At 49.1% G+C, this 16,110-nt stretch overlaps 1 protein-coding gene across 2 annotated transcripts in view; it reads left to right on the top strand.

Moving 5' to 3' along the window:
• The window catches only part of SEMA3E (semaphorin 3E), a 243,235-nt gene extending 231,018 nt beyond the window's left edge, over positions 1-12,217 (top strand). For both annotated transcript variants that reach the window (XM_072759799.1, XM_025987750.2), the window contains exon 17: positions 3,584-12,217. In XM_072759799.1, coding sequence (XP_072615900.1) covers positions 3,584-4,057 — 474 coding nt within the window. In that variant the 3' untranslated portion in view covers positions 4,058-12,217. The remainder of the gene's footprint in view (positions 1-3,583) is intronic.
• The last annotated feature ends 3,893 nt before the right edge of the window (positions 12,218-16,110 follow it).

Genomic DNA, 16,110 nt, shown 5'->3' on the forward strand with positions numbered 1-16,110 from the left:
CATCATTTAAATCTTTATTTAATGTGATCATTTTTTTTCACTGAAATAAGGCATCTCCATAAACATAACATAGGACACAGACCACCACATACATGTGTGGACATGTGTGTATGAAACATCTGCCTGTAGCACTTTGTGCCATGTGCTGACTCAATCCCACTAACACTTTATACAAGTGACTTCAAAACTTTTTATGTACATTACTGCGTAGGGACGTTGTTTGGTTTTCATTTGGCTGGAACGTATCATTAACATATTACATTCATCTTTGTTCTCAGCAGCTGGAAACGGTTAGAGCTTTGAAAACAGTCCAGAGTCTATGATAAACACCAATACTAACAATGAAGTTGATCTTCCCCACCGTCCCAAATATAGTTTGTTAATCTACATTATTATGAAAATTAAACACAATGATCTAAGAAGTCTTTATAGAATACTCATTGATGTGCAGAAATGTCCGCATTCTCCCAACCCTGGGAGAAGCACTACAGTAAGCTACTTGGGGATATGGATTTAGAAAGGTGGGAGCGGGCCGGTTGAACAATTCTTACCTGCTTGGGCAGCAATAGAATCTGAATAAGGAGCAGGACTAAAGGAAATGAAATTTGAAGCAGAGTTAAATAGTGCCCATTTGTTGAAATAAAGGGGAAAGGTATCAGGCAAAAGAAAATTATTTGAAGGACCGGTTACTTTTTGCAGGTAATGTTGTATGCCCAGTTACAAAGGTTAACAGGTGACATGATGGTAGTAAGGGAAGGGGGACACTCTTACCAGGGTGAGAGGGAGGCCCGCTTGAAGAGATGACATGTTAATTCGGCCTTTCCCAGTAAGAAAGCAGCAGTAGGGAAGTCCCTCCAGGTCGGGCCAACAGTGGAGGTGGCGAAACAGAATCAAGTCGAGCCTAGTAGCAGACGCAGAAAGGAGGAGGATGTGAGAGGAGCCTGCCACGAGGGGAGGTTGGGGAATCGGTCGCACAGTGTGAGAATCTAACATTGTGGCAAGACAGTGGAATGGAATGACTGTTTCCCACCATCACCCAGGAAGAAACATTGATGGGAATTTGTGACATAGTGGATATGAAGGCATAGTCATGAGTAAGAAGTATAACAACACATGAGGAGAGAGGGACTAGAAGGAGAAGAAGAATGTCATTGTCAGAAATAAGGAAGTCAGTAAGTGGCGGAGGGGCGCGGTGTGCGTGGACACGCTTTGGATTGTGAACAATGAAGGATCACGTAAGTCTCGGTCCGTGTTTTGTAATTAACAGGAAACACAAAACAACGGACAATTGGGGTGTAAGATGAGACACCATCTTAGGAAGCTCATTGAAATAGAATCATCAAACGAATGCAAATAAAAATGAGATCAGGGAGGGTTGGAGGGTTGTGCCTTAGAGGGAAGGAGAAATCTATGGAAGACACCAACGGGGAACGAAGAAGAGAAGCAGGACAATAAAATGGCACGTACCACACAAGGGGCAAAACGGTGTAAGAAGGCAGGTTCCTTTATGTCACCTGCAGCCATAAGTTTCAAAACGGTGGAGACTGTGCTTCAGAGTCAGAATCACCTAAGGCCTGTGACAGATTTATGGAGAAGAGAATGGTGAACGTGAGCAGTGACTCCAAGTCATTTAAGAATTATTGGCTGGGGCAGGTGTCAGGGACACCTCCTCAGCGAGACCTGTCAACAGATAAGCAATGGTTTTATGTAGCGACGATGGTTTTGGCCTGACAGCTCTTCCTGATTCCTCACGAGAACTTCTGGAGCTGATGGCTCTAGCATTCTGCGTACTAGGACGTGGTCCTGCCAAGCCCAGGGAAGCCCCTATCAAGGATTCAGGGAGCCCCTTCATCCAACTATGTCACTCCGAGCTGCTGAATAATTATCTTACCTTACATGGCTGGGGAAAACCCTCGGAGAGCCTCACAGTTTATCTTAACGTGTCTATTGGAGAGGCAGTCTCTTCCTACACTGCTGATGCCCTTTTGCCACATGATCCACAAATAATATAAATGACAGCACATGAGTGTAGCACACATTGCAACCTTAGACATCCTGGATCTAATTAAAGCTCGGGAGAGCGGAACCCAGCAGCAGGCCTTACCAGGACCTACCACTGGGACCAAGCCATGCTTGTCTCAATGGCACTTACTGCCAAAGTGGTTGTGGTTGTCAGCACGCCCCCTTTTGCTTTTGGTTTGTGTTCTCAAGGGCGACGTTAGCCAGTATAGTGTGAATCACCTTTATCCCATTGTGGTGTGATCTTTGGTCATCTGAAAACATGTATCAGGTTTTGGGGGGTTTTTTAGCTGGAGGAATATATACAGGAGAGGGAGAGGTAAGTACTGGTAGCAGCATACGAAGTGTTCTCACTTAGGTTATTTTATTTAAACTTCACAGCAGTCATTCAAGTGACACTTAGATCATCTCCAACTGTATGAAGAAAACTAAGAGAATATACATAAATGCCCTACGTCACACAAGAAGTAGACAGTGGTGCCAGTGTTTGGAATCTCGCTTTGTTCTAATGTCAAATCATATACTCACTGTTTATCATGAGCTCTTTATCAAAAGCTCTGTTGTGCTTTTACCTTGAATTGTAGTTATGTATTTATAGAATTAAGGTGCATAATTTATTACATCACAAACAAAAAGATATTTGAGCACTGAAGTTATATGTAAACTTAATACTTACTGGAGTGTGAAGTTCTTCAGATTGTGAATTTTTCTTGCTTATTTTTAAGCCTCTGTTAAATAGAAAGCCTTGTAGAAATATAAGGAATGCTCAGTTAATAAATGAAAGGGAGGTGGGGTTTTTTTTCCTTTTTTTTTTTTTTTTTTTTTTTGTAAGGAAAGGGAGTGAGTGAAGGTATCCCAGCTCTTTTAACAGAGGTTCTTAGAGAGACCCTGGTCTTTATGATCTGGAAGGAATAAGAACCCCTGAGCTAGTAACGTGAGAAATGGCATTTGTGCTGCCTACTAAGAAAGAGTTAAATAAAATTGACAGATCTTCATTCCACTCTAAGTTTGAGTGCTCTGCTGACCTAGGTGGCTTTTTCTAATGATTAATTGAAATCATTAGGGAGAAAGCTCTCCCGCTCTGCTCTGCTCTTAAAAATATTGATGTGAGATGACCTCAAAATCACTATGACGTGATCTCACATGTAAATACATTCAACACACACACACACGATTTAATTAGTCCTTCTTGGGATCCCTGGGTGGCGCAGCGGTTTGGCGCCTGCCTTTGGCCCAGGGCATGATCCTGGAGACCGGGGACCAAATCCCACATCGGGCTCCCGGTGCATGGGGCCTGCTTCTCCCTCTGCCTGTGTTGTGTCTCTGCTTCTCTCTCTCTCTGTGTGTGACTATCATAAATAAAATTTAAAAAATTAAAAAAAAAATAATTAGTCCTTCTTGCTCACTCACCCCCTCATGCAGTTATATGACTCTTAGGATTTCATTATGTGATAACAAAAATTGAAAAAAAAAAAAAAAAACTCGGGGCTGATGGAGGAGGGGCTTACAGGCGGGTGTGCTCTCCCGGTAATACTCCCCGCCACTGATCTTCTGGTTCTTGCAGGTGAAGACGGATGACAGAGTGGTTAAGATGGACCTCGGCTTACTCTTCCTCCGGGTTCGCACAGTGGACGCTGGGACCTACTTTTGCCAGACGGTGGAGCACGGTTTTGTCCACACCGTCCGGAGGATTACCCTGGAGGTGGTGGAAGAGGAGAGAGTAGAGCAGATGTTTCACAAAGACCCAGAGGAGGACGGGCCCCCCCGGATGCCCTGCCCCGCGCCCGGCGGCCCGCAGGGGCCAAGACCTTGGTACAAGGAATTCTTGCAGCTGATCGGCTACAGCAACTTCCAGCGGGTGGAGGAGTACTGCGAGAAGGTGTGGTGCACGGAGCGGAGGAGGAGGAAGCTCAAGGTGTCCGCTTCCAAGTGGAAGTATGCCCACGGCCAGGACAGGCGGCTCCGGGCCAGGGCCGAGCACTACCGCGCGCCCCGGCACACGAGGGGCTCCCGCCGGGCCCCCGCCCCCGGCTCCTGAAGCCCCCGCGGACCCGCGGCCGGCAGGGGGGACCGCGCCCCCGGCACCCGGAGCGCCCGCCGGGGCCGCGGGGTCAGCGTGCGGCCTCCCCGCACGGCCGCGAGCACCGAGAGGCCCCGGCGGCCCCGGGAGCCGGACCCAGACTGACCGCGGCTGCACGGGACCACCCCCTGGGCGGCGGCGGCCCTGAACACCCGTGCGAAAGCGCGGGCCTTAGGAGCGCGGACGGGGGACCTCGGATGTGGTCTCATCTTCCTGGACCCCCCCCCCCCTCAGTGTCCGGGTGCGGAGCATCAGAGCTGTCTCGGCTCCTGCGAACCCCTGTCCCCCGGGGGCCGGCGTGAGGGGCAGCCCGTGTCCCTGGCGCTGGGCGCGGAGACCCCTGCAACCGTCAAAGGAAACCTGTGGCCCCCGGGGCCTGTGCCCTTCCCCCCACAACCCTGGCCCCCCGGGCCCCCGGCCCCCTGGCTCCCTCTGGCCCCCTGGCCCCCTCTGGCCCCCTCTGGCCCCCGGCCCCCTGGCACCCTCTGGCCCCCCCAGCCCCCTGGACCCCCGACCCCCTGGACCCCTGAACCCCTGGACCCCTCTGACCCCCCTGGCCCCCTCTGGCCCCCCGGCACCCTGGCACCCTCTGGCCCCCTGGCCCCCGGCTCCCTCGCCCCCAGCCCCCTGGCACCCTCTGGCCCCCCAAACCCCTGGACCCCCCTGGCCCCCTCTGACCTCCCTGGCCCCCTCTGACCCCCCTGGCCCCCTCTGGCCCCCGGCCCCCTGGCACCCTCTGGCCCCCTGGCCCCCGGCTCCCTCGCCCCCGGCCCCCTGGCCTCTGGCCCCCTGGCACCCTCTGGACCCCCGACCCCCTGGACCCCCTTGGACCCCTCTGACCCCCCTGGACCCCTGGCCCTCTGGATCCCTCTGGCCCCCTGGCCCCCTCTGGCACCCTGGCACCCTCTGCCCCCCCCCCCCCCCCCCGGCTTCCTGGCCCCCCGGCCCCCTGAACCCCTTTGGCCCCCCAGCCCCCCGGCACCCTCTGGCCCCCAGGTCCCCAGGCTCCCCAGCCTGTCGGCCCCCTGGCCCCCCTGGCCCCCCTGGCCCCCTCTGGCCCCTGTCCCCCAGCCCTCTGGCCTCCAGGCCCCCTGGCCCTAGGCCCCGCAGTCCCCCGGCCCCCTGGCACCCTCTGGCCCCCCAGTCGCCCGGCTCCCCAGTCCCCCGGCCCCCAGCCCCCCAGCCCCCATGGCCCCCTCTGGCCTCCTGGCTCCCCGGCCCCCTCCAGCCCCCGCCCCGTCCCCAGCAGGTGCACGTCGTGATGAGAACAGCCGGGCCCTGCCTCAGCCCCGCCCGCCGGGACCGGGGCTCTGCCGCCCTCTGCCGGCGCGCAGGGTGCACGGCCTGTCCTCCGCCCGCCCGACTGTCCCGCCAGGATTCCAAGGCAGTTTCTGCTGATGCGTCTGGCCGGTTTTCGTGAAAGGCCTTACAGAGGAGGCTCTGGATGCGTAGGTCATGCTTTCGATGGAGATGACGTGTCTATGAATAGTCCATTGCCTCACAAACCAAAATGAAGATATCACAGCATTGAAGCTCTGCTGAATCTTAAATTTTATGCCTTCCCAGTAACCTTCCCTGAGATGCAGAAGATGCCCCAGAATCATACGTCTATTGTTTTGAAAATATTAAAGCAGTTTGCTCTCAGATTCAAGTTTTCCTCTTTTATGCTAACAAATAAGAAAATTATTTCATGAGCTCAGTTAATTACCGAGATGCCCAGAGCACTTTTATAAATAGTATCAAGATTCCTCATTTTTGAGAATGCTTCTTTCTTGAAGTCTCTCCTTCTGCTGTTTATTTAATGGTTACCTTTCTAAAGTATGAAGTTTTGTTCAGATTTTTCACTTAAATAAAAACGACAAGCAAGTGAAACACCTGAAAACAATTAGGAATATCTATTTGAATGTTGACCTTATTCATTTCCATTTTCAAAGCTAGTGTACAGGGTATGTAATTAAGAAAGGTAAAATGTTGGTACCTTGCAATGGCTTGCAATTTCACTGAAAAATCAAAAACGCTTCGAAAATTCGAAACACTTTGAAAATTACCATTTCAAATTTCAAACCCAGGGGCTCTTTGCCCACGGATCCCCCCGGGGGGTCACGCTGCCCGCAGTGGTCACTGAGACACCTGGGTCAGGAAGATGCTGCCCAACGTGGGGAAGCAAACATGACCACGGATCGGATGTGAGAGGACTCGCCCCACAATCTGGGGACAGCACTGCACGGTCCTCCACATGAACGCTGTCCCCCACGTGCTTGGCCTCTCCCCCCTTTCTCGCCGGCGTGCGCGTGGGGCAGCAGGTGCAGCGGGCTCAGCAGGTGCAGCAGGTGCAGCGGGCGTAGCGGGCGCAGCAGGTGCAACAGGTGCAGCGGGCGCAGCAGGTGCCTCGCCATGTACTCCAGGTGAGCACGCAGACCTCCAGGGACAGACCGACAGCCTGCAGCTCTGTCCTCCTCGGGAACCCGGACACCGCGGAACGTGTCCGCCGGCCATCTGCTGTGTCTGCGGTCAGAATCCAAATCGGGACCTCCCTTGGGGGATTTCCAGGCTTGGGAACTCGCAGATGGATTGACCAGGAACTCAGGAAGGACTCGTGCCCTTGGCGACCCGCCCGACTGGGGATTAGGGCCTCTTCCCAGCCGTAGGCAGACCCAGGAGGGGAGCCGCACCCTCTGGGAATGCCCCCCCCATCCTGGGTTCCAGGGGCCCCCGGGACCCGGTGTCGCCGGCCGGGGCACCTGCTCCAGAGCACGGCTGGACGAGGCTTCACCCCGGATTGGGGCCCCCCCTCTGGCGGTCCTCCCTGCTGTCTCTCCTCCCTCGTGTTTATTGCTGAATATTTCAGTGCAAAGCTATTAACTTGGAGAAACAGGGATTGAAAGTGACACAAACACTAGTAAGAGCTCTAGATAAAAGGGGGGGCAGGGGCCTTTGCCTGTGTAGTAAGTGGCATTTCTGTACATACTTCAGAGTTTCTTCTTTCCCCAAAGTACTTAAATATCTAGGGTGTTTTTATCGAGTGTTTTAACGTTTGCCATAGGGCGTAGGGCTCTGTCAGTCTTCGCAGCGACTCTGACCATTTGTAAAATTTGCAAACCGCAATCAAAGGGGCGCGTGTGGGTGTCGAGCGCGAATGACCCCTTGGCTTGGCTTGGCTTGGCTTGGCTTGGCCGGGGGCAGCTGCTGGGCCCGGGGAGCCCGCCGCCAGGAGCAACCGCTGCGTTGGGATCGGTCGCAAGTCATAGATTGTCCACGAGCACGGTTCTGACTGTAACGTGTTATTTCAGCTGGGACGTTTATTTTCCCCGGGGAGGTGGCGTTCTGTTTTGCTCCCGTTACCACCGAGTGTGCTGTGCGTGAGCGGCTCAGCCGAAGCGGAGTGCAGAGCGGGGCGCCCGACCCTGCGGCTCCCTGCACCTGTCGCCCGAGCCGCCTCTGTGCTTCCTTGTCTCCTCCCGGCGTGAGCCCCAGGCCCCATCACCCAGTGCTCAGCTCCCAGGCCACGGCCCCGCGTGGCTGCCCAGCCGGGACATGCCACTTCTGTCGAGATCCACCTGATGCTAAAGAAATAAATATGTGGGACAGCCCCGGTGGCACAGTGGTTTAGCACCGCCTGCAGCCCAGGGCATGATCCTGGAGGCCCGGGATCGAGTCCCACATCAGGCTCCTGGCATGGAGCCTCCCTCCTCCTGTGCCTCTGCCTCTCTCTCTCTCTCTTTCTCTGCATCTCTATGAATAAATAAATAAATAAAATCTTTAAAAAAAAAAGAAATAAATATGTGCTGAACCCTTATGTGCTGTCCGAGGAGTGGTTTCTAAATTTATGCCAATTAAACTCGTTTCGCAAGGTGTCAAGCCTAAGTGTAAACCGACAGTGCTAGACCGGCGCTAGTCTTCTTCGAGAAGTTCGGGAAGACCTCGATTCTCCTTTTTGGAGATTGGGGAGTCAGCTGCCCTAGGAGGAAAACGTCCCCTCATCTCATTCTCTCGCAGCACTCGGGTTGATATATGCCCCGTCATGTCTCTAAGACCAGCAGCCAGAAATTCCTTTTAAAGCTGCATCGTCCAGATAAGAGACGTCATGAATGCTTTTGAAATGGTAACTAGTAGGATGTTTGCAATGTGTGCAGGCCTCAACAGCACCTTAATACCCACAGACTGTGGTTTTTGCTGATATTTTTATTAGACCTTGGAGAGGTCATTTAAATGGGATTCGATGATAAATGAACCTCTCTTTGGGAGTTTTGTTCCCAGGGAATTTTGTTGTTTTGGTCAGTAATTAGCTACAATCTTGTGTGTGTGTGTGTGTGTGTGTGTGTGTGTTTTAAAGATTTTATTTATTCATGAGAGACGGAGACACAGGCAGAGGGAGAAGCAGGCCTGCTGTGGGGAAGCCGATGCGGGACTCGATCCCAGGACCCAGGGTCACACCCTGAGCCAAAGGCAGATGCTCAACCGCTGAACCCCCCAGGCGTCCCCTAGTTACAAGGTTTTAAAGCAAGAATTTGGCAGCCGCTTCAGGATCCTGTTTCTGGCAGGTTTAGAATATGATATTGCCATTACTGAGAACTGTTTGCACTGCATTCCTTACAAACCAGGGCCTACTTTTAGTGTATCAGGTGATGAACCCATTGAAACTGCTCTTCCCGTATACGCCCAGTCATTAGTCCAGGGAAAAGTAGAGAAACAGCCATGGCCACGAGGACTCTCTTACCTGTTGCCCAAGGGAACAAAAGCATATGCCCACTTTTTTTTTAATTCAAAAGCTATATGCCAGGCACTGAGTTAGGTGTTTCCTAAAATGTAGAAATGTTAAGAATGCCATGAAATTATACAAATAAACCAAAGTTGAGTTGTCTTTGTTCTGAGAATGTGTTCCCAGGTTTTACTGGGAAAATTGCAAATCCTATTTCTCACTTGCTGCAACTTGAAACACAGTAAGAGAGCAGCTTTTAAAATGTATTTCCTGTGTTTGGAATGTTGTGGAAAATACTTCCAATGATGAATCTTGAGACTTCTGGTCAGGATGGCTTTGGAAAGCACACTTGAATTTGGAGAAGCTGCAGGGAGGTAGCGGTGATAGATGGTACGTGGAGAGAGACAATCGTTTAACAGAGACCGGAAGAGGCAGCAGGAAGGTGGCTGTCTGCAAGCCAGGAAGAGAGCTGTCCCGGGCACCAAACCCACCGGCACCTTGCCTTGATCTGGGATTTCTCAGCCTCCAGAACGGGGAGAAGTAAATGTGTGTGGTCCCAGCCACCCAGTCTACGGGGTCTTCTTATAGCAGCCTGACCAGACCGATACCCGGGGGAAAGCAGAGAAATGAGTCTCTGGTCACATATTCAGAAACATTTGAAAACATCTAAAGTCGAGTAGACAGAGTCGAGTAGACGGTGCTGTGTGGGGCAGGAGGCCTCCCAGCTGTGACCACCGCTGGCTCATATTACTTTCCCAAATGGAGGTGAGTTCTTCTCTGTGGACTAGATGGGTTTCTGGGGAAGGAGAAAGGAAAACCATCAACTCAACTTTCAACCAATAAAAGCCAGAGACTTGGTGATTAGTCCATGGATTCCATCTAACTTGAAAGAATAGGTCAAGAGTTTCTTCTTTTACCGGTTGGTTGGTTGGTTGGTTGGTTGGTTGGTTGGTTGGTTGGTTTGATGCAGCACAAAACGACTCAGACTTGTTACCACCTGGGGATTGGTGTCCCGGGAAGTCCAGGCCCAGTCCCAGCTGGATCACCGCTCGGGCTGGATCCGGTTGGGCACCGCCAGTACCTGGGAGGGGCTGGGCCCCCCTGGGCCCACGGGGCAGCGGTGGGCCCCTGGGTCCTTCTTGGCTCAGCCGCACTCCTCTGCCTCCCACTGGAGAAATGTCTCTGCTTGTCAGGTCCGGCGATTAGACTGCATCCAGCCAGATAATCCAAGCTAATCTCTCTCTTAAGATGCATTACCTTGATCACGTCTGCAGAGTCCCCTCTGTCGCGTAGCCCAGCAGGTTTTCAGGTCCTGGGGTGAGGATGTGGCCATACTCAGCACCCACAGCCCGTCCCTGCACCTCCAAACTTACGTTCTTCTCAAATGCAAATGACGTTATCCCATCTCCAGGTCCTCAGAGTTCTCTTTCTTTTACAGCATCAGCTGAAAAATCCCAAATCTTACCACATGTCTTCTAAATCAGATGCAGATAAGACCTTCGGTATAACCCATCAAATACCCACCCCCAGGGCACAATTTTTTCCATCTGTGGTTCTGTGAAACGAAAGCAACCAGTTATCTACCGCCTACTACCATGATAGACAGACAGAGGCTAATAGCTTACTGGTATTCTGGTTTGAACGCAGCAAAAAATGACAGGGCAAATGGAGTCACCCTTCAAAGCAGTTTCCTAATTCAGCAGGGTATCTGCTGTTAGGTTTTAAGGACTGGGGATATTCTGTGACTCTCTGAGTTTACATTCAGCCCTGTGAGCCTCTGCCCCACCCTCTGGATCCCTAAATGGCTCAGGTAATCTCCATCTTTCCCCTCTGCCATCCTGGGCATTGACTTGGTCCTCCAGCAGACTGTCTAGGCATCTAGTTTTTTTTTACAAAAGGTGCCAAAGGCGGTACTCAAGGGGCAGATTATCTGTCCATCCCCGACCCAACGGCACCAAAGCCTCCAGAAGACGTCCAGCCAGGACTGCATCTGCTCCCACATCAGGGAATCCTGGAAGGTAGTTGCTGATCCTGTGCTGGGAGACGAGCATACCTATAAGAAAAAGAGACATTGGGAGGCATAGTTGTTGAGTAGAGAAAAAGAGCTCATCTGTTGAGGCAAGAGAACAAGTAGACTCAAAAATTTAAATTAAAATTAGTAACACTGTGTGGGATAGGCAAAGAACTCCTCCATCCTCGTAAACTGGTAATTTAGAGATTTAACACTCTACTTAAAAATCCGAATTTTGGCAAAACATCATACTCAGGCAATGTAAAAAAAAAATCTATTACTTTGTTGGTAAATTCTACATGTTTGAAATTTTGCTACAATAGTTTATGAAAAAGTAGTATTTGGGCAAGCTTTCTGAAAATATGTTAACTGTGGTTAAAGATTCATTTTACATAATTGAAGCGAGAAGGGTAAAATATTGACACCAAAAAGAGTATTCAGAATTTACATTTTATAAGACATAAGAGGACAGCACATTTTTTCTTATCACGCAATTCTTAAAGAACAGATGGCAGAGGCAGAGACACTTTTGGAGCGTTCTTGGAATGTCTGTTCCTTGTCACTTTTGTCACTGTTCATATTAGGAAATTTGGTCTTATGGACAGTACAGCAAAAACCTCCAGAAATGTGTGAGAGGTATCCTAGCCTCAGCCAGCAGAACGGAACTCTGGTTCTCATGTTGACAGATAACTTAGAAAAACCATTTCGTTTCTCTGCTTCCAAATATGTAAAATGTATTTTGGCTACCAAATATGTAAAATGAAATGATTGGACCAGATGATTTTGGAATACTTACCATTTATAACATTGTTTCATCCTACAAAGTGGGATGTCTTTTCCAAAGACTGTGTTCAAGTACTTCCAGAGTAAAATCACACTCGTTAGTATGGAGGCCAAACTATTTTATCTTTAAACTGTTATTTTTAAAGCTTTATTGACACACAGTTGACGTAAAATGAATTGTACATATTTAGAGTGTGCAGCTTGGTGAGTTTTCATATATATACATATATGCATCTGCATGACTACCACCATCAAGATGATGAATGCATCTATTACCCCCCCCCCCAAAACGTTCTCATGACCCTTTTGAATTTATTTCTCTGTCTTCGCCCCTCCTCCCACCCCTGCCCAGGCAAGCGCTCATCTGTTTTATGACACTATAGAGTGTTTATGTTTTCCAGAACTATATAGAAGTGGAAACAATCCAGTGTATCCTCTATTTGTCTAATTTCTTTCACGAAGCGTAATTATTTTCAGATTCTACCCACCTGTTGAATGTCTCAATAATTTGTTCCTTTTTATTACCGAGCAGTAGTCCACTGTGGTGGATATACAAATATGTGATGGACAATTCTGTTGTTCCAGTTTTCAGCTGTTACCAATAAAACTGCCTTGAACACTCACACACAAGAGTTTGATGAATTTAGTCATTTATTTCTCTTGAGTGGAAACCTGGGAATGGAATTCCTCGATCGTGTAGTGGGCGTATATTTGCTGTGTGAAGAATTGTCTTCCAAAGTGGTCGTCCAAGCTCCATTGCCACAGGTAGCGAAGGAGATCTCCTTTCCTCCGGATCTTTACTAACACCTGCTGTGTTCAGTCTTCTCAGTTTTGCTCGGCCTGCTAGGAACGCTCCAGGATCTCATCATGGTTTTTCCTTTGCTTGGCCAGGGACGGACGATGTTCAGCATCTTTTCGTGTGCTTATTTGTTACCCAAATGTCTTTTTTTGCCCATTTGTATTTGGTTATTTCTCTTCTCATTAAGTTGCAAGAGTTCTTTATATATTTTAGATACTCAGCCTTTGTTAGAGATTTTATAAATATTTCTCAGTCTTCTGCATGTTTTCATTCATCATAGTAACGCTGTCTTAGTAGTAAACATGTTTACTAAATCCAATTTTTCATATTTCAATTTTTTGTATTGAATTTAATAAATTTTTGCCAGACACAAGGTCACTGAAATTTTCTCCAGTACTTTCTTCTAGAAGTTTTATAGCTTTAGCTCTAATATTTAGATATATATCCATTTGAAATTAGTTTTGTGTGTAGTTGAAGTATATGCCAGGATTTCTTTCTTTGCTTATGGCTACTCCAGTATTCCCAACCATTTCAACCATTTGTTGAAAATATGATTCCCTCGGTGAATTGCCTTGGCACCTTTTGTTTCCCTTTTTTCTTTCTAGCAACAGAGTGCGAGCGGAAAAGGGCAGAGGGAGAAGGAGAGAGAATCTTTTTTTCTTTTTAAGATTTTTATGTATTTGAGAGAGAGAAAGAGATAGAGCATGAGCTGAAGGAGAGACAGAGAGGGAGAAGCAGTCTCCCCTGCCGAGGGGGAGCCTCACGTAGGACTGGATCCCAGGACCCAGAGGTCCTGACCTGAGCTGAAACCAAGAGTTGGACACTCGCTGAGTGAAATAAGTCAATCGGAGAAGGACAAACAGCGTATGTTCTCATTCATTTGGGGAATATGAATAATAGTGAAAGGGAATATAAAGGAAGGGAAAAGAAATGTTGGGAAATATCAGGAAGGGAGACAGAACATAAAGACTCCTAACTCGGGGAAACGAACTAGGGGTGGTGGAAGGGGAGGAGGGCGGGTGTTGGAGGGGAATGGGTGACGGGCACTGAGGTGGACACTTGACGGGATGAGCACTGGGTGTTTTACTGTATGTTGGTAAATTGAACACCAATAAAAATTAATTTAAAAAAATAAAAAATAAAAAAAAAAAGAGTTGGACACTCAACCGACTGAGCCATCCACCCAGGTGCCCCCACCTTGGCACCTTTTGGTGAAGAGAATCCGCTGTAGACACTTTAGGTTGCCTGAGTCACGATGACCTACCAGACTGAATGACACACCCATGTTGCATGGGCAGCATTTTGTACCTATGGAAGTCTTTTGGTCTCCTCTTAAAAAATCGGTCAGATAAAGACATCTTTGATTCATCCAGCAGCCTCTTCAAAATGCTAATAACTCTTGTAGAATCGAGCGGGCTGGAATCCACACTGGCAGCGTCAGTCAACCAGCTAAAAGCCATTTGGGGTCACTTGAACCGTGAAAGTGTCATTTTTGATGGGGTGGGCATGGGGAAGGAAATCAGGGGAGGAAAGAAGCTTCCTGGCTTTTTAGGATGGAGCACATTAGGAGGATGTTCTGGCCCTGGTTGAGGGACTTAACATAACAGAGAACATTGTGCCCCTGGGCGGAAGAAAATGGGAAATAAAAAGACGCTTTTACCATTTTTCCCTATAGTTTCTTGTCCTTTATTCAGGAAAGGGGATAGTTTAGAAGTGCTATCTCTGGTGCCCTTCAGGTCAGCTGTCCGCCTCTGTTGTCCGCTTCAAGGCCGCCTCTGTTGTCCGCTTCAAGGTCCCAGGGGCCGGGCCTTCCTGGGCCTGCGAGGCCCCTTCCCTCCGCAGACCTCGGGCTCGCTGCCACAGGCCAAGCTGTTCAGGGACTTCCTGCCGCAGGTCCCTACAGTCTCTCAAAATAATCCAGGAGCAGTGTACCCCACGATTTCCGTAGCTATAGTACATTTTTGAGTTGCCACATGAGTTTGCAAAGGAGCGCAACCTGTCCCTTGTCTGTTACATCCTCATAAAATGTCATCTAAATCTCAAAGATTTAATTACATGCAAAATAATCCTGGTGCTATTGTCTTTTTGGCTATTTTTAGAACATCGTCTTCCTAAATATGAAATGCCTATGGGAGTATCATGGGGTTTTTTTTTTTTTTAATTAACTGGACTACTAAAATCAATAGAATGTCAAATATGAACTAGTTCCTAAAATGTGTGCACAAGTGGATGTTCACTGTATCAGTTTTACTCTATCAGGAGTGATATTGCACATGTATTCTCGGTAACAAGGTGAAAATTAGCTCAGGGTTTATTTTTAAATGTGAGACTGTCTCATTTCTTCAACTAATTAATTCTGTTTAAAGAGGACACACATTGGAACTCTGCGAGTTTATTTATTCCGGTTTGTCACATCCATCCGTAGACTAGGAGTCAAAGCCTTTCTGAACAGGAGGCTTACAAGCCTCATTCACTTTACCACATTGTATGATACAGTTGCACGTAGCAGAAGAAACAATACTACAGAATGTTTTCCGAGAACCCCTGGGTGATGCCGATGCACTGTGCAGGGGGATCACTGTTCCTTCTGCTGCACGCCCGCTTCGCCAGCTGCACTTGAGGGATGCGGCCACGGCCACGGCTGCTCCCTGGGGATTAAGCAAAAATCACTCCTGCGTTGGGTCCCCAGGTGGCTCAGTCTCTTAATCAGCCAACCAACTCTTGATTTCAGCTCAGGTCACAACCTCAGATGGGGAGATGGAGCCCTGCCTACAGCCTCCTTGCCCCCCAGGGAGTCAGCTTGAGAGTCTCTTTCTCTGTCCCTCCCCCCTTTGCTTTCTCTCCTCTCTTTCAAATAAGTAAACAGATCTTAAGAGAAAATGATCTCTGCACCCAGGGTCTGCCCCAGGTCAGGCTTTCAATACCGCCTCCTCCCTCATGTGGTTCTCCTTCCGATTGTTCATGCTTCTGTGTATGGATGCATATTTTTTCACTGAAATAACTTCTCCAAATTATGTCACTAATTCTCTTATTACCCTCCTCAAAATCCCATCCAAAGATTCTATTCTGTGTACAGAATAGAGCCAAACTCCTTACCATGATGTTCTAGGCAACCGCATCATCTTTCATACATTCTACGCCGTACACCAACTGAGAGAACTTACCAGATATATCTATCCCTTTAAATTTTTTACCTTCTCCCCTTATCCGCTGGCAGGTTACAAAATGGAGCCACAAATCCACTCCCTTTACAGCTGTGGTTTCTCTACTGTCTTTATCAATGCCTGGCTCTCTTCCGCAGGCTCTCAGAATCCAAGGATCCAGAGAAATACCGTAGCACTTTTGATCTCAATGCCGTATGATGAAATGAGTTTGGCAGTCCTTTCAGGTCATCCGGCGTCCTCCTTGGACACCACTGCTCAGTGCTTCAGGTCACCAAGTACTGTCTCCCCTAAGTTCTCTCAAGGGCACTCAGGGACATGTGGGAAGGGAGGCCAACGTGACCTTGTTAATGACCGCGTCTTCATACCCAAGCCATGCCTTACAGTGTCCTTGGGATCCTGGAGTCTTAGGTTGAATTACGATGCCATTAAAACTGGGTTTTTCCCTCAAGGCCTTGCTATTGCAACCTCACCTCCACTGTCTCTGGGGTTAAGTTGCTCTGGGGTCTGGCTACCTGTAGTTCCACTCCACCTCTTCCCGTAAGTTAACTGGCCAAC

The sequence above is a fragment of the Vulpes vulpes genome, chromosome 5 (assembly GCF_048418805.1).
Source record: "Vulpes vulpes isolate BD-2025 chromosome 5, VulVul3, whole genome shotgun sequence".
In the NCBI taxonomy this organism is placed as follows: Eukaryota; Metazoa; Chordata; class Mammalia; order Carnivora; family Canidae; genus Vulpes; species Vulpes vulpes.